This window comes from Eucalyptus grandis, chromosome 10, assembly GCF_016545825.1.
Source record: "Eucalyptus grandis isolate ANBG69807.140 chromosome 10, ASM1654582v1, whole genome shotgun sequence".
NCBI classification, from domain to species: Eukaryota; Viridiplantae; Streptophyta; class Magnoliopsida; order Myrtales; family Myrtaceae; genus Eucalyptus; species Eucalyptus grandis.
In genome coordinates this window covers 24,385,653-24,407,820 of record NC_052621.1, presented here as the reverse complement: position 1 = coordinate 24,407,820, position 22,168 = coordinate 24,385,653, and the positions used below count along the sequence as shown (strand labels likewise).

At 41.8% G+C, this 22,168-nt stretch overlaps 3 protein-coding genes across 3 annotated transcripts; 2 read left to right on the top strand and 1 right to left on the bottom strand.

Moving 5' to 3' along the window:
- The first annotated feature begins 924 nt into the window (after window positions 1–924).
- On the top strand, window positions 925–4,352 carry LOC104422372 (PHD finger-like domain-containing protein 5A). Its single transcript, XM_010034682.3, has 2 exons — window positions 925–1,066; window positions 3,646–4,352. The coding sequence occupies exon 2, from the start codon at window positions 3,692–3,694 to the stop codon at window positions 4,022–4,024; it is 333 nt and encodes a 110-aa protein (XP_010032984.1). The 5' UTR covers window positions 925–1,066; window positions 3,646–3,691; the 3' UTR covers window positions 4,025–4,352.
- Window positions 4,353–4,875: 523 nt separating this feature from the next.
- On the top strand, window positions 4,876–10,951 carry LOC104422371 (internal alternative NAD(P)H-ubiquinone oxidoreductase A2, mitochondrial). The gene is made up of 8 exons (XM_010034681.3): window positions 4,876–5,569; window positions 7,334–7,547; window positions 7,682–7,842; window positions 7,921–7,986; window positions 8,259–8,422; window positions 9,192–9,306; window positions 10,308–10,487; window positions 10,585–10,951. Exons 1-8 carry the CDS (start codon window positions 5,132–5,134, stop codon window positions 10,735–10,737), a joined length of 1,491 nt encoding a protein of 496 aa, XP_010032983.2. The 5' UTR covers window positions 4,876–5,131; the 3' UTR covers window positions 10,738–10,951.
- Window positions 10,952–14,890: 3,939 nt separating this feature from the next.
- Window positions 14,891–18,145, bottom strand: LOC104422369 (zinc finger CCCH domain-containing protein 66). The gene is made up of 2 exons (XM_010034678.3): window positions 17,904–18,145; window positions 14,891–17,437 (listed from the first exon to the last, which is right to left on the bottom strand). The coding sequence occupies exon 2, from the start codon at window positions 17,358–17,360 to the stop codon at window positions 15,288–15,290; it is 2,073 nt and encodes a 690-aa protein (XP_010032980.2). The 5' UTR covers window positions 17,361–17,437; window positions 17,904–18,145; the 3' UTR covers window positions 14,891–15,287.
- Between the last annotated feature and the right edge of the window lie 4,023 nt (window positions 18,146–22,168).

Below are 22,168 nucleotides of genomic sequence, written 5' to 3'. Positions count from 1 at the left end.
GCGCCTGGAGGCGTAGAGGCCAAATCTGGCCTCCGGACCGCCAGATCTAGCGGCCTAAGGTCGCCCGAACCTTAGGCGGCATCGCTTGGGTCCGCACGACCTCAAGTGACGAAGACCTCAGGTGGCGTGGCCTAAGGTCACGTAGACCCAGGCGACGTCACCCGATTTCGAGCGAACCAGGCGATGCGTGACTGAACTAGGCGACATCGCCTGGTTTCGAGCTAACGACGTCGCTTGGGTCACGCGTTGCACCACCCCCAAATGGTGGTCACCAGCGATACACGACCCTCAAGCGGTGGCGGCGGTGGCTGCCGGAGAAGCCCCATGGCCAGGAAGAAGAAGAAGAAGACGAGAAGAAGAAGAGGACGCAAGGAAGAAGAAAGATGAACGGTAGATGTGGCATTTCAAAAATATCGAAAGCTTAATGCTTTGCCAAATATCAAATTTTTTTCCCAAGCTTTTAAAGCATTGAAACATTCGGAATACTCATTTTTGGGCAAATCACAATCAGCTTTCCAAAAAAAAAATCACAATTTTCTTTCGACAAAAAAATAAAATATCAAAAAATTTCTCCAAAGTGGGTCCCTTGGGGGCCCAGAGTCCCTTGAGAATGCCCAAGCAAATATCCCGTAACCAGTTAATTACATTTGGTCTCTCTCTCCCCCTCTCAAATCACAATCACTTTCTTTTAAAAGTAAAAAATCACAATCAGTTTCTTTTGACCAAAAAAAATGAAATTCACAATCACTTTTTTTTTGGTCGGTCACAATCACTTTTTTAATCTGGTGGAAAAGAGAGATAATAAGGAAAACGGTGTAAGATACCGGGTACCGATTCAGCAGGTAAAATAATGCAACGACCTTGATGGACGGTCGGGATTCGTTGGACTTCGTCCCGAGGCACCTATAAATTGCCAAAGGCTGACGGGGCTGAACTCTGGAAAGGTGCCATTTTTCAGGTCGGTGATTCCAGAGAGAGGTCCCTGCTGAAGCCGCCGCACCGCCGGCGACACCGCTGACGGCGATCTTCACCCTCCCGCGCACGCACATATCAGCCTTGGACAGAGGTACTTCTTGCGCTTGTAGTTTTGCCTTATGGGTCTGTCTTTTTATTCACCCACGATTGCATTATTGAGCGTGGAGGTAGATAAAACGGACCTTGTTCTAGGGTTTTGGCGAGTTGTCCTTTCGTTTTCGGGCGGTTTGCTATCTGGGTCGGTTCTCTTGCTTTTTGTCTTGCTTTCTCCGTCTTGTCCATGTTAAGTTGGAGAGCACAGTGTGATTCATCGGTGGTTTGGACTTTGTTCTTTCTGTTCCCTTGGGAAGAAGAGGGAGTGACCATTGTGGGGCGAGATCGTTTCTTTTGTCAATGGAGTTGCGGCATGAAAGCTTCGCTTGGCCCTTTTTTATGTTGGTTTCGAGAACATGGGTGGAATTTAAGAATGAGTCCAAGAACGTGGGGCTGTCTTTTGGGTGTGTTTCTAAATGCTCTTTCGACATAGTGTCATCGTCCAGGCTCCCAACCCAATACTTGTTTTAAAGCCATCTGCTTTCCGCCATTCTGCCCCAGAGTTAGTTCATTTATGCTGTGCTGAGTCAGAGGTGCTCTAATGAGATTTGTTTGAGCCCAAGTAATACCCTGAAACAAACAATTGAGAGCATACCTGTAGATGTGTCTGATTTTCATGCCGTGAGGCCGCTGGAAATAAACCCCGAAACAATGAGCTACGTGGATGCTAGTGACTTGGGCATTTGTTCCATTTTGGGTTAAAAGCCCAAAAGGTTGTGCTTTGAGTTTCAATGAGATGTTAGTGCTATGAAATTACAGGTGTTTCCTTTGTGGACTTTAAAGAAGTTACGCAAAGAAATTTAATCTCATAGTTTCATCGTATCGGTCTAGTGATGGAAAGTTGCAAACATATTTAATGTGTCCTTTCGTCGCCAAATATAAATCTTCCTCATGGGGACATTTGCTGAGTCATAACTTGTATCTTTGATTTCGCTTAAGTTGATTCTTGAGGTGCAAAGCTTTCAAGTCGAAGTTTCCTTGAACGCTAGATGCTAAGGGTTTGCTTTGGAAATTGGACAATTGGGTTTTATACACTCCTTATGTAGGATGATATTGCTGCTGCTCTATTTAGCTTTTTATCGGCATCCTCCCTGAAGAACTCTTGTGCTTAGCTTTCAAGTCGAACTATTGTGCAGGCAGGCAGGAATAGGTTTTAGCTGCCTTGGCTGTGTATTAATAAGAAACTTCTCATTAATGGTCATAAGACAATTTCCAAAAGGGTGAATAGAAGTAGTTGTAATGTCTAGGTTTAGGTTCTTTGAACTCACACTTCATTGGAAATATATATGGGTAGGTGAGATGTGTCTCTCTCTCAAACTTTTTTCAAAGCCCTTTCTTTTTTCTACTGCTGTTCTGGTCCATCCCTCTCTATTTCTTTCTGCTTGCACCTCTCAGCTTGTCTTTCTACAGCTCTTTCTGGGAATTATAATTACATCTTTTTGGATATGGAACAGTTTGCCCTTCAGGAAAAACTTTTAGGGCAGAGTAAGTTGAACCATTAGAAGGGAGAGCTGCACGCATCACCTTTTCTCTTTTCTGTCATATGTGTGAAGATTTTGCTTGTTCGATTGCTAGAGTTTGGGGACTCCAAACACTCCTCACGGTGTCTGTCATTTCTGCTGCAAATGATTACTTGCACTTTTTACTTGCCTTTAGTCTGTGGACGAATCAATCCTATCTGCAATGCCGAATCCAGGTCACAACAAAAGTTAATAGGGTCATGGGCAAGGATGGTCCCAGCATAACTTCGCCTCCTCCTTGTTGTCGTCCTTTGAGAGCAAGATTTATCTAGTCTCCATGATCTGTCACTTTTACATCAAATCAATTAATGTTGCATATCTATTTCACTTGATCGAATCAATTTGCATTTGGTAACTGCAATTGTTTCACCATTTCAAATGCCATAGCTCATCTTTCCTTTTCTTTTGGGAGGAAGGAACCATTCATTTTTGTTGTCTAGAGTAGTTTGCGGTATGTTGTTTCACCTAGTTTCTATCTGGCATTCTCACCTTTTGCAAAACGGTTGATGGCCACTAAACTAACTAGAGTCTGGATACTTTGTGATTGCCAAAAGCTATTTGGGGAAGACAAAAAGATTCAGATAGCTTATCCCATCAGTTTGATGACAGTGTCTTTAAAATTTGTGGGATTTCTTCTCCCTTAAAGCTTATTCTGTCCACTTCAAGATCTAGAAGTTCAAACAAAACCTTATGTATGTTAAGTTTCGCATTATTTTAAAAATGGATTTGGCATTTTAATTAGATTGGTTTGGTCGCTGGTCTGGTTTAGTATTTTATACAATTGCAGGTCAAGAACCAGCCGAAGTAGGTGTTTATCTGGTTCAATTGGCAAATTTGTTTCGGTTTGAACTGGATCTTGACCTTTACGTATGAATTGTTGGATGATCAAATTAGTTTAAATTTGCTTGTTTATCATTTTCTATGATAGCCTGTTCCTTTTTTAGTGAAGCTTTGTTATTGTGCCCTTTTTTTCTGGCACAGCTCTGCTTGGCTCAACTGATTGCTGATTATATGTTCAATGATGAAGTATAACTTTGTGGGGCTATGATATCTGCAGCTTCCTACCGGCCAGGTTTGGCAGCTAGAGGCTTGTTGCAGAGAACATGGCCAAGCATCATCCTGATTTGATCATGTGCAGGAAACAGCCAGGAATTGCCATCGGACGACTCTGCGAGAAATGTGATGGCAAGTGTGTCGTCTGTGATTCCTACGTCCGCCCATGCACGCTTGTACGCGTGTGTGATGAGTGCAACTATGGTTCTTTTCAGGGCCGCTGCGTCATCTGTGGGGGAGTGGGAATCTCTGATGCTTACTACTGCAAAGAGTGCACGCAGCAGGAGAAGGACAGGGATGGGTGTCCGAAAATCGTCAATCTAGGAAGTGCTAAAACCGATCTCTTCTACGAACGCAAGAAGTATGGTTTTAAGAAACGGTGATGCTCATGCGATGCTATGATACCAGCTCACCACAATCCAATGATCGGCTATTTCGAAGAGGATTGAATTGCCATGAAGGCGGTGGGCAAACCTGTTTAGCCTAACTTGTCAGCAATGTAATTCAGAAGCATGTGATGGATATTGTTCTTGAAGGAGATGATACTTTCTGTTTTGGCCTCTGAATTAGTCATAGTATTCAGGATTTCTGTGGAGTGACTATGGAAAAATTTGAGTGTGCCATGTTCTAAAACATTATTCTATTTTTTTTTTTTTTTGGTCGGTTAAAACATTATTCTATTTAGCAGCAACAAGAGCTGATACAGACATACACTGCTTGTTTTTGCTTTGTTAACTAGGAACCTGAACTTGATTGGGGATCACAAGTTTCCTGCTCAACATCCAATGAGTGGGAATCGTCACATGGGTAATTTGGTATCCTAGGATCTCTCTTCTTCCGATATGCCTAGGTACTTCGGAGAACATATTCAATTGGGTCCTACAAATATTTAACAATGTCGAGTAATATCTTTTCTGGGTCAGAATCCTTCTGCATAAAGGGGGGACAAAAGAGGTGCCATGCAATCTACACAGGCCACTGCACGCTCCACCAAGTCCCACTTTATTAAAGAACCTCTTTCAAGAAAGTCTCGGGACTTTTCTGTCACTAAATCCGACCTGCTTTCACATGCGAACATCGTCTTACGATTTCGGCATTGACCCTCGAGCACATTTTCTTTAGGTTATTCAACTGCGGTTGAGAACTGGAAAACCGAAATGTGATATTTACTGAGACGCGCGTTAGAATGTGACTAGACCGCAGGTAGTCGAACGATCCATGACATTCCAAGAAAAGATGCTCCCTTCGAGAGGCCACTGTCCAGCCGAATCGGCTTGATACGCTGATGCTACGTTCCAACCGGGTCACTCGTGGAAAGTATATCTTCTCGCCACGTCCGCTTCAGGATTTCAACCCTCCCCTCTCTCTCTGGACGTCAGATTTGACCCGTCCGAACATTTCAAGCACGACGTCTCGCCTTGCCGAACCAAACCCCATTTTCTGGGAGCTGGATGAGCTAAGCGGAAGCGGAAAGATCAGAGCTTCCCAAGATGGCCTGGTTCGGAAGATTCGTTCAACTCGCCAACGTCAAGAACTCGGCGCGACCCACCAATCCCAACCACTTCCTCACGTCCCTCTCGCACTTCAGCTCCACCGCCGGGCCGGCGCCGGCGGCCGCCGTGCGGTCGAGGCAACCAAACCTGGCCCCAACGAGGCCCGACGAGAAGCCGAGGGTGGTGGTGCTGGGCTCGGGCTGGGCGGCCTGCCGGCTGATGAAGGGCCTGGACACCAAGGCGTACGACGTGGTGTGCGTGTCGCCGCGGAACCACATGGTGTTCACGCCGCTCCTGGCGTCGACGTGCGTGGGGACCCTGGAGTTCCGGTCCGTCGCCGAGCCCATTGCGCGGATCCAGCCCGCCATCTCCACCGCGCCGGGGTCATATTTCTTCCTCGCCAATTGTACTGGGGTCGATCCTGACGATCACTCGGTAAAGTTTGTTCCTTGTGCGATATCATCACTCTTTCACTCGATTGCAATACCAAATTCTTGTTTGTAGTGGTGCTCAAGGACTTTGCTCTGGGGGCTCGTTGACAAAATATCTTTAAAATGCTGTCTAGAATGGTTAAAGTATTGTCTGTTGCCATTGGTTGCTGCGAAAATTTGTGTTTATCTGCTTCATGGTATGATTCAGTGTAGGTCCACAAGTTGGCGACTGTGGTAGTTACAATTTAGCAAGTTGCTGAGGTTATGCATGAATTGTTTGCTGGAATTTGCTTTCTAGATGTTTCTATGTTTTTTTGTGCTGGTAACTGCTTAAAACGTGTTAACTTTCTTTCCCTCGTCTAAGATGATGGAGCCATGATCCCTCATTGGTAAATCTGTTCCAAGCACATTCATTTTGTCGTAAGCCAATCCACTATCTACTAAACTTTTGTGTTAAAGTGAACGTGTTTACTACGGGTTTACCATCAGGGGTATCCTCTATGGACCCTGGAAACAGTCAACCCTCACTTAGGACTTGGGGTTCCTTCTTTAGTTGCCGCATATTGAGATAAATCATTGAGCTATCGGGTGTTACCTGTTGTGCTGGACATCTTTATTCATGATCGTATCCCTATTTCACTAATGTTAAAATCTATTGTACTCCAACTAGAGAAGCTGTTTCCCAATGATAGTGGCTAGATGTGGCTTTATTTGGCAGATCAATCTCCCTTTGATTAGTTCATATCACCAATTGTGGTAGGATGCATGTGTGAGTAAGTTGTATTAGAGAAATTCTATATCGGAGAATTGATGTGGTGTAAAACTGTTAATATATTCTAGTTAACTTATAATTCATTGACTTAAGCTTTTGGGTGAAAGTGGGTCTAACCGGATATATTGATGGGCTCACAATTGGGCTTTCCTCTTGGTGATCTTCTTAGGTGAAGGTATTGGATTTTTGCTGTGCTCTCCCAACAAATGGTATTAGAGTCCATGGCTGTGGTTTCTAAGCAAGTGGATGTTGTGGGGTAGTAACGTGGGCCCGTAGGAAGTTAATGCATAAGATTGCTTGAATTAAGGGGGAGTGGGCCTAATGCTGAGCTCACATATGAGAGGGAGATTATTAGGATGCACGTGGAGAATTGATGTAATGCAAGCAGTTAGTATCCTAGTTAGCCCATAACTCATTGGCTTAAGCTTTTGAGTGTAGGTGGGTTCAACTGGATATATTAACAGGCTCGAAAATGGGCTCCCTTTTGGTGATCTCCCTAGGCGAAGGTATCGAACTTATACTGTGCACTCCGAACAACTTGGGCCATGAAATTGACATGGTGATTGGGCTGCGGTTCTTGTTTTGCATTGGCCTTGAGTAAAGGTGGGAGTGGAAGGAAATTAATAATATCATTGCAAAAATTTTGAGTTGGCTTCTTTTTAGAGGTCTTTTTGTTGGATTCCTTGGATCTTTGAGTTGTCTTGTGGTCTGATTTCTTTGTGCATAGAAGCTTCAGACGTACGTCACTTTCATCCTTGAGTATCATATGGGGCCCTTTTTTTTTAATGTACTGATTTCATGGATAGAAGAAGCTCCCATTTCATTTAAGGAACATGAGAAATATATTGGAACTGTTCAATCATCCTTTTCTATTCTTGTGTTAGTGCCTCTGTTTTGTATAGGGTGAATTTTTCCTTGAAACTTTATTACATGACCAGAATGGAATCAACACTAGTAAGTGAACTCTTAATCTTAGTGCTTCTTTGGATGTTGAAGGTGCAATGCGAGACTGTAACTGATGGAATCAGCAGTTTAGAGCCTTGGAAGTTTAAAATTACTTATGACAAGCTGGTTGTAGCATTAGGAGCAGAGGCCTCAACTTTTGGAATCCATGGTGTGAATGAGAACGCAATATTTCTACGTGAAGTGCACCATGCACAAGAAATCCGCAGGAAGCTGCTCCTAAACCTGATGCTATCTGATGTGCCTGGTATGCTATGACAGTTGAACTCACATCATTACAAGGCTGTTGCTGTCTTTTCTTTTTCATATCTTCTGCGGTATCTAGTCAAGCCACTCAGTTTACCCCATATGGTTGTAGTTGATAGTTTTTCATGTATGCAGGTATTTCAGAGGAAGAAAAGCGGAGGCTCCTACATTGTGTTGTTGTTGGAGGGGGTCCGACAGGTGTAGAGTTTAGTGGTGAACTGAGTGATTTCATTATGAAAGATGTTCATCAAAGATATGCACATGTGAAAGACTTCATCCATGTTACCCTAATAGAGGTTTTTCCCATAGCAAGAGTGTTGGATTATAATGCATTTCACCTTTTCCCAAAGCTAATTTCCCAATCATTATTACAGGCCAATGAGATATTATCTTCCTTTGATGATCGTCTCCGGCGATATGCTACAAAGCAGCTGACAAAGGTCGGTGATGTTATCCAATACAGAGAATTTATTAGCCGTGCAAGAAGAAACTGCAACATCTTGATTATCTTATCTTTCCATGTTCACATTGAAAAATTAATTTATCAGTTGGTGCTTCTACTGAAGGAGCCATCGTGTCATAAGATTGAAAGAGGAACCTTCCTGAGAATAATTTTTGTTCCTGAAGGCATTCATTGAGGCAAAGCAATGGGATACCTATTTTGTTTATTTATTTTGGTTGAATATGTCGATTAATATTCTCGTATTTGTAGTCTGGAGTTCGTTTGGTCCAAGGTGTTGTGAAGGATGTCAAATCTCAGAAGATAATTCTCAATGACGGCACAGAGGTTCCTTATGGGCTGTTGGTGTGGTCTACTGGTGTTGGTCCCTCACCTTTTGTGAGATCTCTGCAACTTCCAAAATCCCCAGGAGGGAGGTGAACTTATGATTCCACTTCTCTTATTTTTATTGCTTTAAGTTTTGGGAATGATAAAAGTGCAATGTGAAGGGTAGTTTCTTGTAAAGCTCTAAAGATTCAGTGAATTTTGGTTTTAATGGTATGCTAAAAGAGAGTCATGAGTTTGTTCAATTAAAATGCGAAAATGAAGTATGATAAAAAATGAAAATACAACACAACTACGCAAGAACTGCAAGCTTATAAATGTTGCCCAGGTTTTCATAGATATTTTGTTCCCCATGGCACTCTGATCTCAATTGTATGATGTGCTTTTTATGCCCACAATCTTCTAAATCTGTGTGAAGTAACAGGCATTTAAGGCAAGAAGACAATAGGGTATATACTAAAATTAGAAAATGAGCATAGGGTAGAGTGGTCGAGCAAGTTTTCCTTGCACGGTGGCAATCTAAACCAAACTATTAAAATCTTTATTCAGAAAAGAACTTAATCTTGGAGGTTATGACATTTTTTGGAAGTGGTGCATCCTATTATCAACCTGGATGTCTTCTCTTCCCTCCATGCTCTTTATTGGGCATTGGTCTAAATGTTTGCTTCTAGTCCTCCAAATGAAGTATTTCCATATAAATTATTTTCTTTTGGGTTCCATTCATGTAAATTCCTGTGCTGCAAATTTGGTGTTCGCTGGATATCATTTTTCAGTCTTCATATTAGGTCTTCCTTTTCTGTCTGATGACATGGGAGCTGTGTGCTGCATGTGTACATGGATGCTCTCCATTTGATTTTACAGGATTGGTGTTGATGAATGGCTTCGAGTTCCTTCTGTTCAGGATATATTCGCAATTGGCGATTGCAGTGGGTTCTTGGAAAGTACTGGCAAGCCAGTCCTTCCAGCTTTGGCCCAGGTGGGCATCCTGATCTTTTAGATCTTAATAGTCTGTGATTAGTCATCACACCTAAAGAATGGTCAGAAATTTCGAGATGGTTGGCTTCTGTCCTTTTGTGTTGTTAGGTGTTCGTTGGCAGGGTTAAAATTTTCTTATTCAACTCATTATTTTGGTAAGAGTAGATTGTGGCATTCTTTATCGATCAACTTAGGAAATGATCTGTTTTTCAGAGGCAGGTCACATCACTAAGTGACAATTACGTTATGTCCATTTAGTTTTGAGAAATATATGAATCGTAACCTCTCTTTTTCCTGAAGCATTCGTTGGTTATGTCTAACTTTTTCCAATGATGATTATTTGCAAACCTCACCAGAATATGACCTGTTTTGGAGTTGTTGCTCATCGGACTCTAGAGCTGAAATGTAGTATTTCATCCTTAAATTTCAAAGTAATTTCAAAGTACTGCACTTTGCATTTAAGATGGTACAGTAAAACCCTGAAATTCTTGGGGTGTTGCATTTTGTACCCCTCTAAAATGGCGTGACTTCTACTTCTTACAATTACCTTTTCTCAAATGTTGTGGCTCTCATAATTTTATTGTTTTTAATGCAAATAACTTGAGACCCTCAATATATACCAATATTGAGATGTAGGACCGTATATCTTTTTCTCTCGTGTAGAACCATATATTATATTTTCTCATCACTACTTAAAGATTAAAACATCTGTTTCCATCTTCAAATTTTTGAAAGGAAAGTAACAAGTGGGAAAATTAGCTTAGTCAAACAGACCTTAATCAAAGACTACAAAGTCCCACACCAGTTAAGATTGTGAGGTGCCGTGTTGGAATCTATGGTGCAGTGTGCCATATCCTAAAAAATCCAGGGTGCAAATTGGCAATAACCATGCATATTTGCCATCCTACAGTCTGCAGTTGGAGAATATCATCTGCTCAATTGATGATTGTATCTGGAAAGGTGGTTCTTTGCAATTTGATGGGTACTTTTCTGCATGAGCAGGTCGCCGAGAGACAGGGGAAGTATTTAGCGGAGTTACTAAACAGTGTGGCTAAAGCTGGAGGAGGGCGAGCAAACAGCATCAAAGAAATCGCATTAGGAGATCCCTTTGTCTATAGGCATCTCGGAAGCATGGCCACCGTTGGGAGATATAAAGCTCTGGTGGACCTGAGGCAGAGCAAGGTGATCTAATCAGCTTTGATTGAAGTTACTGGTAATCAGACAACTCAATGGGCAGACAAATTTAGAGTTACATTTTTTTTCTCTCTTTCTTTTGCAGGAGGCAAAAGGTTTGTCCCTGGCAGGATTTACCAGTTGGTTTATCTGGCGCTCTGCTTATCTAACTCGCGTGGTAAGCTGGAGGAACAGGTTCTACGTGGCCATAAACTGGTTCACAACTTTCGTTTTTGGTCGCGACATAAGCCGAATATAGTCATCAGGGTCCAACACTTTAGATTCATTGATTCAGACACATACCAGCATCGATACTTTCTCCTTCACCTTTAGAATATTGATGACATGGTAGCAATAATGCTTAAAGGTGTATAATTCTCTCTTAATAGGCGTGGATTTACGTGTTATTGTATAGTCTTGGCATTTTTTACTCAATGCAGATTAGTAAGATGACATTTCATCTGTGCGTCTTATCATCTTGGAATGGTTTGTTGATTCAACTATGTCCTGTCATAAACCTGGTTTTTGCGTTTAGTATAGTGAGAGCTATTGGTTCCACATTATTCCCAAGTGGTAAAATCAGTAGCATCAAGGAGGTTTGGTCTCGCTGAACAGTTTTTGCAATGTATTCATGAGCCTAAACTAGGCTGGCTGACGGGCATGCCGGATTGGGCTGGGGTCGGTCCAAGCCCGACGATTTTGTTATTTTATGGACAGTAGAACGCTCAACAGTTGCCGGCTGTCGGGGAGATGAGCATCATATATTCCCCTCCCCTCCCCTACAAATACATCCCTGCACCTCTCATTTTTTGGTTCTTCTTAGCCTCGTTCGTCTATCACTTTAATTCTAAAGTTTGTCCATTTTATTTATTTCTTATTCCATTATAACAATTTAGACACGTTCTAAATATTGCAGTGAAGAGCAGCACCTTTCGTTTTCGATCATCCCACTTGATTTATTGACTATGTGAATTGTGATGGACTTGTTCAATCACAAACGTATTGTCGATGCAAGTGTCCTACAACAAGAATGACTAGCTTTAACGAATCTATGCTGCATAATCCAATTGGTTAGCGCAATGAGTTTTGCCCCACGCATGGAGATGGTACTCTCATTAAGCAATATCTAGAAATCCATATGATCTTTACTTCAGAAGAACACTCTGCATCTTCATCTACCCATAAGTTGGAGACGTATTCGATAAAAAAACTACTCCAACAAACTATTCCGACTACATCAAAAGAGTTGGCTCTTTTGGCGAAGATAATATCGAATATGAAATGGTAATAGAGCATTTTACATTTTCCAAATTGTCACCATGATTTGTGACTTATTGGCCCCACTGGTTTCTACAGTATCATTCGAACCCATGTTCCATACTAGCCAATGGGTCACAAAAGACAACATGCGCAACTTTACTGCAAAAAAATATAGAGATTACTATTTGCGAGCATGATTGTTTGTTGCAAGAATAAACTCTAGCCAAGTGTGTTCAACTTGAGGAAGAAAAAAAGAACAAGACTTTATCATCAGAGCCACGGCAAGAGATGCGAGGCCGAAAGCACCAGCTTTAGTAGATATTATCTTGGGTGTAATTTGTGTACAATTTTTATTAAGGCAGTTGAACACGTCAATTCCTTTTCAAGTTATTCGAAGATGTACTTGTATGTCATTCGTGTTTAATTGAATGAATATTTTTCATTAATATTCCATAATTGTTCATGTATTATTTAATATTTGAAGTGAAAAATTAATTTTAAAATTTTAAAATCTTTTCACTAATTTTTTTTTTTTTAATTCTAAGAAAAGATGCGGGGCTCAGGCCTTGCAGCCGGTTGGTGCCGGCCTAATCATGGCCGGCTCCATATTATTTGCTGACGTTTGGAGGCCTTTTTGACTCGAGATGGATGCCGATGGCGTGAAGAAGGCTGTTTGCAAGATTTCCGGCTCCAAGCTATTTGCTGAATCGTCAAGGGGGACAGGCCACTTGAGGAAGCAACAAGCAAAACATGAAGTAGAGATGTCTAGGGTCAAGGGGAAGCTCTTCAAGTGCATCGTCATGTACTAGAAGCCCGTTCGAGGCGAGAAATCAGCAGGAGCTTGCATGTTATTGTATTACCATTGAGCAATCCTTTGGCTTCGCCGAAGATTCCTGTTTCGGCCGCCACATGTGGATAGCTCTACAATCTTATTTCAGACCAATTTCGTGGACGACAAACACCAGAAACTCCAAGTCCATGTACAAAGAGAGAAGGGTGGTGTTGGTGCTATGTTGTCACCGAATAACTATCGAGTATTCTTTGCTTTTAATTTATGGATTAGTTATACGAATTACACGAAATGTGTCATTACCAGCGATAAGGTCAATGAGGAATAAGAAGTTAATTTTCCCGCATAATTCTCCGAATGTGGCATCTAAAATAATGATAACTACCAATGAGTTTGATATTAGCAGTAAAATTATAGCATCATGTTGGATAATGCTAATGTGAACATCTCCTTATTCAGAAGTCCGGTTCAATAGCTAAATCTTGTTTGCAATAGGATTTTCTTTCATGTGCGGTGCATGTGTCACTATATTAACTAGTACATAAGATGGTTTTTATCATTTTTATGATTTTTTGGCAACCACAAGTGGGTGGGTTCAATACATGAGATCCACCACGCTCAGGCATCAAGAATTAGACATCTTGCATATGAATTAGTGAAGGCGAGCTGAGAATTTCCCACTAAACGTAAGAACAAGGTGAAATTCAACCTATAAGGTGTTGAAGAAAGCATGTGGGGAAATCGGTATACTTACGCTTTATGCCACTCCTAGCGGAAGTATTGGTCTCCCCCATTGACACAGCAAGATTGGAGGGTTGTTGAAGTCTTTAAGCATTTCTTATGGGTTTTTAGTGATTTGATGGATGCTTGTTGTCCAGAGATTTTCCAAAAAGTAACCTCGCCATTACCAGCTATGAAAGCAAAATTCCTCAAACTTTACAAGGAGATTTGCTTGTTAATTTTTTTCGTGTCTACTATCTTGAGTTCGAGGTTCAAGTTGGAGAGGATCAAAACACTATTTGTTCCATATTACAAATATTTGAAACTAGGTGAGAAGGTCCAAATGGAGCAGATATACGTGATGATGAGGTATTGGCTCTAGAATATATATGCCACATAACCCAATTGGTTCGATGCAATGAGTTTCACCCGTGAATGGAGATAATGCCATCATCAAGCAATATCTAGAAATCTATATGGTCTTTACTTCGGAAGAAGAAGAGGAACACTCTTCATCTTCATCTACCAATAAGTTGGAGGTGTATTTGACGACAAACTACTCCAAATACATTAAAAGAGTTGGCAAAATTAAAATCTATAATGAAATGGTGACACAATATAACTTAATATTTTTTCTAGTTCTTTTTACCATGACTCGTGACTTATTGGCCCCACCAACTTCTACAGTATCATTTGAACCATGTTCAATTCTAGGCAATGGATCATGGAAGACAACATGTGCAACTTTACTGCAAAAAATGTGGAGATTTGCTATTTGCTATACTGCAGGAACAAACTCTAGGAACAAACTCTAGCCAGATGTGTTCCAACTTGAGAAAGAGGACAAGAACTAAACTTTATCATCAGAGTCATGGCAAGTGATGTGACGCCGAAAGCACCGGCTTTAGGAGATATTGTCTTGGGTGTAATTTATGTACCATTGTTATTAAGGCAGTTATATGTGTCATTTCTTTTTTAGATTATTTGAACATATACTTGTATGTCATTCGCATTTAATTGAATGAGTATTTTTCATTAATATTCCATAACTGTTCATGTATTATTTAATATTTTAAATAAAAAGTGAATTTAAAATGTTTAAAATCTTTTCACTAATATTTTATTTTTAAATTCTAAGAAAAGATGCCGGGTCTTGCCGGCCTAATCATGTCCAGGTGGCCACCCCTAGCCATATTGGTTAAAGGCAGAGGGAGAAAAGGGTGTCAAGCTAAGACCTTTTGGCAACTTTTGGTGGTTTAAGTTCAAAACCCATCGAGCGATCGACTCACCCCTTCTGCCCTTTTGGTCCTCAATTCCGCCATTTAAGCCCTAGAAAATTTCCAAAAGGGCGATCCTAGTTTTCTCTACCCTTTCTCAAAGCCTTTATAGAGATGCTTTTACTTTTCCAACCATGCTGAAGTGCAAAACCAATGCATAATAAAGGTGATAAGGTGGGCAAACATCATATCAGATGGAGGAAGATTGGACTTTGGTCATTCCAACCATCCACCTGCGTATATTCAAAGCAACCTTCAAGTTGAAGCTTGACATCGGTGGTAAAGCAAAGCTTTGCACCTGAACAGTAAAGGAGTAAAAGCAATACCAAGAGAGACTGAATGAAGCACCGCTTTTGCTCGAGAAATTGAGACATCGGACTTAGTACTAAATGTCCGAATTATTATTATTATCATCATCATCAATAAGCGGTAGTATCACAACCTTTGGTGCAGGTGCAGCTCTGATTCTTTTAGCAAGACAAGATTACATAGTTTGTAAGCCTCATCCAGAAAACATGCTGAGAACCAAATCAAGAACATTAGGACGGAAAAGAACCGAGAAATACGATAGTCTATAATAGACTATGAGAAATCTCGGACCGAGCAGAAACCTTCCATCCTGCTCTTTTCTTCCCATCTTCCCTCTAGATTTAATTTTCCAGTTCGTTCGAATCCTAGACATTAATACTAGACTCAGAAGAAAAAAAATTAAAGCAATAACGAAATGACTAATAGTGGTTAGATAAGAAGCCAATGTTGATCTCAGGCGACCATCTGCTCCTGATCCGCGTACAACTGCTCCACCCAAGCTGGAAGCAGCTCAGTACCTCCAGAATTAAGATGATACTGCTGCTGCTGCTGCTGCTGATGCTCTGCTCCAAAATTGCCAGGGTTTTGTGACGGGGCTTCCTTTGCCAAGGACTGAATCCAGGGCATGTCTGGGTCCCCTACAGTTGCTGTCGCAGAATCTGCAGACGCATGGAAGCGGTTGCTGCTGCTCCTGAGCCCGAATGATGCGGATTTCCTCAGCTTGTTCAGCTCCTCCCCTTGAATGCCCCAGTCTAGTTTGCCATCGGGCGAGCCCCAGTCATTCTGGGAAGACATCCTTGCAGTTGGAGAAGCAGCACCTGCTGAATATCCAGACTGACTGTTCACTGTACTCCGCTCAATGAAGCTGTGGCTCCTTTTTGCAAATGCCAATGACCTGGAACTCAGAGTGGCTGCTGCTGAAGCTCTGGAAGGATCGGTTCCAAATGATGGCATTGCCCTAGGTGACGAGGAAAGCTTGTCAGTATAGTTTGAGTAGAGCTGCTGGGTCATGTTCTGCCGAATCTTCATTCCAGTAGGAGATTGCAGCTGGGATATTGCACCATCAAGTGACAGCCCTTGTAACTGAGACAAGAGGGTCAGGTCCAATGACCTGAAACTATCCTCGAGATTATTTGGTTTTACTCCTAACCTACTTATTTCTCCAGTCATGTCACCTGAATACTCAGGGAAAGCCGACGTGGTGGATGAAGAGTTGTTCCAACCACGAGGAGAGGACAGATCAGGAAAGTGTTCGAGCAACTGCTTCTGCAAACGATAATTATTTTCTAGATCGATCAAGTCAACATCTAAATCCATGTCTCTAGCACTCAATGCGCTTCTCAACCTGCTACCTGGAAGCTGCAAGCCAGGCGGAGTGCTATTAATTTGGCTTTTCCACATCGACCCACCAAGGGGAGAAGAGGCCCCTGATGGAGTCATAGGTGGTGTTGAAGTTGGCGGTATCCGGACTGAAGAAGAACCAAGAGAGAGAGGGCTCAGTGATCCCATGTCTAGAGAAGCAGCAACGGGCGAAAATGATCTTGGAGAAGGAAGCGCTGAACCAGTTGATGCATACAATGGACGAAGCTCTTCATGTTTGTGGGCAAAGAAACAGACTTTTCTGGTGCATCCAATCTCATCCTTACAGAGACGGGTGCGATATTGAGCTGGGTGAAGCCAGCACTCAAATATACCATGAGCATACTCGCAGCCATCCCCTTGCCTGCATGACCCCTTGCGGAACTCAGGGCAAGGCACACAGCTGTAGTGATATTTCCGTGGGTCACGCCGTCTTGCATTCTCCCCAGGGTGAACAAATGGACACTCAGTCCAGTCATGAGAGTAAGCTCTCGAGCAAGGCTTCACTTTGAAAGAATACATCCTAAACTCATCTGTGCTATATATTCCATTGTTGATGTCCGGAAGAGAAAGGTCGACAGGATACTCTTTCTTTTCAGAACCATCCTTGGAAGCGCGGGCCGTTGGACTCTCTCTTTGTTCGTTTCCTTCAATTTGACTACCCAGATTCTCAGGCAGATTGTAAGTTTCCTCAACAAACTCAACAGTCCCACCTCCAGTCAACATGACATCCAAAGTCTTCCTTCTCGAATTGAAGGGCGAACCAGAGACCTCAGAAATCAAGTCTCCCGCTCGTTTCCCATTCGCATCAATGGAGTTAGCATTCGCTGAAGAATCAAGCAACAGCTTGACCACCTCAGGAGATTGTACCGAGCCACCAGCCACAGCACAGTGAAGCGCGGTAGCACCATCTGAACCACACGCCTTGTTTACATTGGCCCGGCCAGACTTGATAATATAATCCAGCATGGACATACTGCCGAACATCGCGGCAATCATGAGGGGAGTTCTCTCTTCAAGCCCAATCTTCTTCGACCCGATCCTCCTACCATACCACAAGCTCGACTCATCAATATCGTAGCCGTCTTCCTCAACTGCTTTCTTAAAGTTCGTCAGATCATCCGCAGCAGATAACTCGAGCAGGATCGAGAACTGACGGGCCGACATCCTCTGCTTCTCGAATTCACTCTCCCTTCCCTTTTGAACCGCTACACATGGAAAGATTCAGCACCTAGGAACACTCCCTATCAAAATTCGCATCCGAAAGTTATAATCAGGTCCGCAAGAGCGAAAAAGAAGAGGAAAAAGAAAATCTTTCAAAAGATACGACGTTCCGAGATGATCCCATAGGAACACACGAGAAAAGGGTCATCGTCAACGAGCTGCCATATGCCGAGACACAGCAAACCCAAGTCACGCAAACACATCAATAACATAGTCACCCTCGCAAAAAGCAAACTTACGATCGGGGCAGGACCCAAGTTCTTCTCTTGACAACACACATCGACAGAGACGGCCGACGAAAACAATCGCGACCCGCATCGGCGAACGGCGAATTCGAAACGAAAAGAACAACAACAACAACGGGACACAACCAGGGCAACGATCAAACCCCGCATAAAGATTGCGCCCGGGTTCGAAAGTACCCACGGAAAGCAACGATCACCCAAGAACAAGAACAAGAACACAGGACCCAACCCAGGGACTGACCTTGGCACGCGGAGAGCAGAGCAAGCGCAGGCGGGCGAGACGAGACGAGAGGCGGCCTCTGGTTATCAAGCTTCAACTCCACACTCGCTTTCTAGGGAGGAAGTGATCGACCTTTGTCGTCCCATCGCCGGGTCAAAAAGGCCAGCCAACCAGCCTCTTATGAAAGAACGAAGTTCCTCTCTCTCTCCCTCTCTTGTGTCAAGAGAGATGGCTGCTTTCTTGGCTTTCCCTCTCTCGCACACGAAATCCAAATGAAACTCAAATGCGAAATTTCGCCCAAATGAAGTCGGAATTGGGTCATGTGTGTGTACGTGTGGGGGCTTCAATAATATCTAGCCCCTCCCCCGAATGGTGGAAGTCCACGTGTCGGATTCTGCCCGCCAACCGGCCTCGTAGCCCCTCGGGGGCCATTTGGTCACACTCACATGTGAACCTGGATCATCGTCCAACGTCTGTGAGCTCAGCGAGTCATCCGAGCCGTTCGGAGCCTCACGTGATCTAACGGCTATCATCCGTCGGGTTAGTACCCCTGCTACCTTGACGTATTGCTTCTACAATATCGATATGTAGAGAAGCAAATCAATCATATTTTCGAAATATAAATATAAGAAAATCAATTAAGATATGAATTGCACCAATGGTACGACCAATTAGTTTGATCACGTAATATTAAGTCTTGTTGCGGCTTTTGTGAATGAGAAGTGACGACCCATCCCATTAACGAGCTTAGTCTAAATTGTCTATGAACCATAAAAATGACTTTTTTTATTGAAAAATCATCTAATTCAACCTTGATGAATGGGGTAAATGTGTCAATAGATGCAAGTTTGGATTTTTTTTTTTTTTTGTAAGGTAAGATTAGTATTAACTTTTAACCAAACAGAACTTTACAAGAAAGATATTTTAGCACCAAAAAGCTTACACTCTTTGAGACAAACAAGTCAAAAAGAGTGAAAATGTGTCAAGAGTAAAAAGGGAAGGGGGAACCAAAAAAGTGGCAACCCATCAAACTTTATGAGGAAAGATCGGACACCTCGAAAGAGAAAATAGGGGGATCAAGGCCCCAACTTCTTTGAAATTTATGGGATTAGAAAATGTTAATGATAAATACGTCATTGTAAGCATAATTTATAATTTTTTATGTCACAAAAAAAGTTCAGCATAAATGTATCGCAGTGGGTTATAATTTAATGTTTGGGGAAAAGTCGCCAAAAACCCAAAACTTTATCCAAAATGATAAATTTACCCAATCTTTTTATGATATAAAAAACTCTAAATTTTGTTAACTATGACATATTTACTCAATTTTTTATAACACAAAAAAACCTTAAAATTTATATCTCGCATGATACATTTACCCCAAATTATAGGGCATTTTCGTCTTTTATTTTTTTTCCTTCTTTTTCTTTCTTCCTTGTATCGATCATGTGTCGGGCTGCCCTCGCCCGACGTTAGCAAGGGCAACCCGACGCCCAAGTCTAGCTTCCCTCAGTCGGCCATGATGGAGGGAAGGGAAAAGAAGAAAAAAGGAAAAAAAAAAAGAAAAGAAAAAAGGAAAAATATAAATAGCAAAAAAATAAGACGGAAATGCATGCTTTTGGCCATAGAGTTTGGACTAAATGTGTCACGATTAGTAAAGTTTGAGATTTTTTATATCATAAAATTCGAGATAAATTTATCACTTTAACCACCCACCGTTGCAGCGTAGAGGGTAGAGCTTGTGTTCTCCACCGAGGAGAACCAGGTTCGAAGCCCCTGCGAAGTAGGGAGGCTGAAGCGTTATGTGGTGCCTTGCTCGGGGGTTTACTTTCCGGCTGTCGGCCGTGCGGGATTCCCTAGGTCACCAAAAATAGAAAAAAAAAATTATCACTTTAAGTAAAGTTTAGGATTTTTGGTTTTTTTTTTCTTAATGTTTTTCTTTGTGGTTCCTTCCCATTATGTCTCTTTCATAAGGTCATTTCTTCTTGCCCGGGAGGTTAGGGCACGCCATACGCGTTTTGATCCATTGTAGATGACGTGGACGCACCTGCACCGTCAAATATGTCATGAGAGCGAGATCTAAATGGATATCGATTGGTCGAACCCCACCTCGACGAGGAAAAGGCTACGGTGACGTCGCCTTCTCCTTGATCTCGATGACAGACGTTTGTCACCGCGGGGCCCTGCTCTTGAAGAAGTAGTCGTTTTGACCCTCTCGAGTCTTGACCAATGCGGTGCACTGTACGGGATAATGAGCGGGACCAAGTTAGGTTCGGTTGAACCCGTCCCCTTCTCTCTCTCTCTATTTTATTTTACTCAATTTTCCTTTTTTTTTTTCCATTTTCTTAAAATTGGAATGCCTAGTTTATTATTGCCGTTGTAAAATATGATGATTATAATTTATGAGTGTCGCTTGTACGATAAAAATCTTAAAATAGATATAGACTTGCTAGTTATGTTATGGTGCTAGTATAAATTTTTAATTTATCTATCTTACACTTGTAAGACTATCAAAACACCTGGAGATAAAAGATTCTATGTCTTTGAGACATAGAAATAGCTAAACCTATTGCAAAAAGTTATGTGGTATATTCATAGAATGATCCATCTTATATACAAAAAATCATTAGGTGAGTTTGTATCATACAATAAATTCGGTACAAACCATCACATCTGTCGAAATTCATATGTTCAGATGGAGTCAACCCTTTTAAATAGTCAAAATTCTGCTACAGGAAAAATCAATTCCATATGTTATTATTTTAATCATAAAATTTTTAATAAGAGAGTGTTTGGGACGTCATGTCAATGTGTATATTTGTCGTTGAATGAATAGTTAGTCTATTTTAATTGAGATTTTGCAAAGAATCATATAGATGTCCAAATATTCAAAACCATTTACATGATGTGCAATCATTTTTAGCTTGAAAATTCGTAATTGATTTTTAGAATGATGACAATAGTGATGATGATGCAGGACAAATTATAAATTTTATCTAAGACCGAGACAAATTTTTTTAATAACCTAATGCTAAAAAAAAAATTATTGCAAATTTCATGAATAGTAGAATATATGTTCTAATATAACGCACCGAATACCAAAGACAGCGTCCCTGCTAATTTTTTGGTCCATAATTAACATAAATATGTAGATTTATTTTTCTTTTATGGTAAGAAATCAATCTCAATAAGTTAAAATCCAATCCATGAAATACCTTACTATTACCAGGATTTTCTACGACATGAGCTAGAGCCTGAATCGATCATCAAGGATGGATTTGCAATTATTCTTAGCTAGAGCTAATATGATCCAATTGTGAAGGAGTCGGGTATATTTGATTTAGATATAAGGCTGCATTTGGTGATCGGGATAAAATTCAGGATGGGATAAAATTAATCAAATCCCACATTTAGTGCTTACTCAGAATTTAATAAAGTCGGATATAGGGATATATGTCAGATAAAATTATCTTATGGGGGAGGTGTGATACAGGTTAGGGGTGTGCATGGTCCGGGCGGGCGGTTCCCGACCTAGAATCGGGAACCGCCCGCTAAGGATCGGGATCCACCAGTTTGTTGCATGGATCCATCCGGGAACCGGATCGCCGGTCCGGTCCGGTTCCTGGGTGGATCCATGGAACCGATCTTGACGCGAAACAAATTTGGTTTTCAACATAGAACGATCGGGTCTATGAGTTGGGAAGGAGAGGGAGGAGGTCTATGGTCGGGTTTTCAACATAGAACGGTCATGAAACAATTTTCCGCGGCTGTGGCGGGTGGTGGCCGACGCGAGGGGGCGAATAGCAGCGGCGGAGGAGCCGCGGCGGCAGAGGAGCAACGACGGCCGCGTCGATGCTCAAGGAGGAATTGAAATGGCGATAGGATTAGGAGGAACCGAGGAAGAGACAAAGAGAGAGAGAGAACCGAAGACGAAGGGAGTGCGGAGATGAGATCTAATTTAGGGTTTTTTTAGTAATTTTTTTAATATTAAAAAGATTTTGGTCCGGTCCGGGTGGGCGGATCCGTCCATGAAACCGAGAACCGGGAACTGGACCGATTCCCTCAAGAACCGATTCGGGGCGGTTCCGGTCCCGTTCCAGCGGTTGGGCAGTTCCGGATATTTTGCACACCCCTAATACGGTGGATAAAATGTTTAATATCCAAAATAGGAAAATTATTTTGCTCAAATAAAAAAATTCTTAAATTGAAAAATTTAAAATTATATTTCAATATAGATAATACTTCAATTCTAATATAAGAAATTCAAAAAAAAAAAAAACAATTTA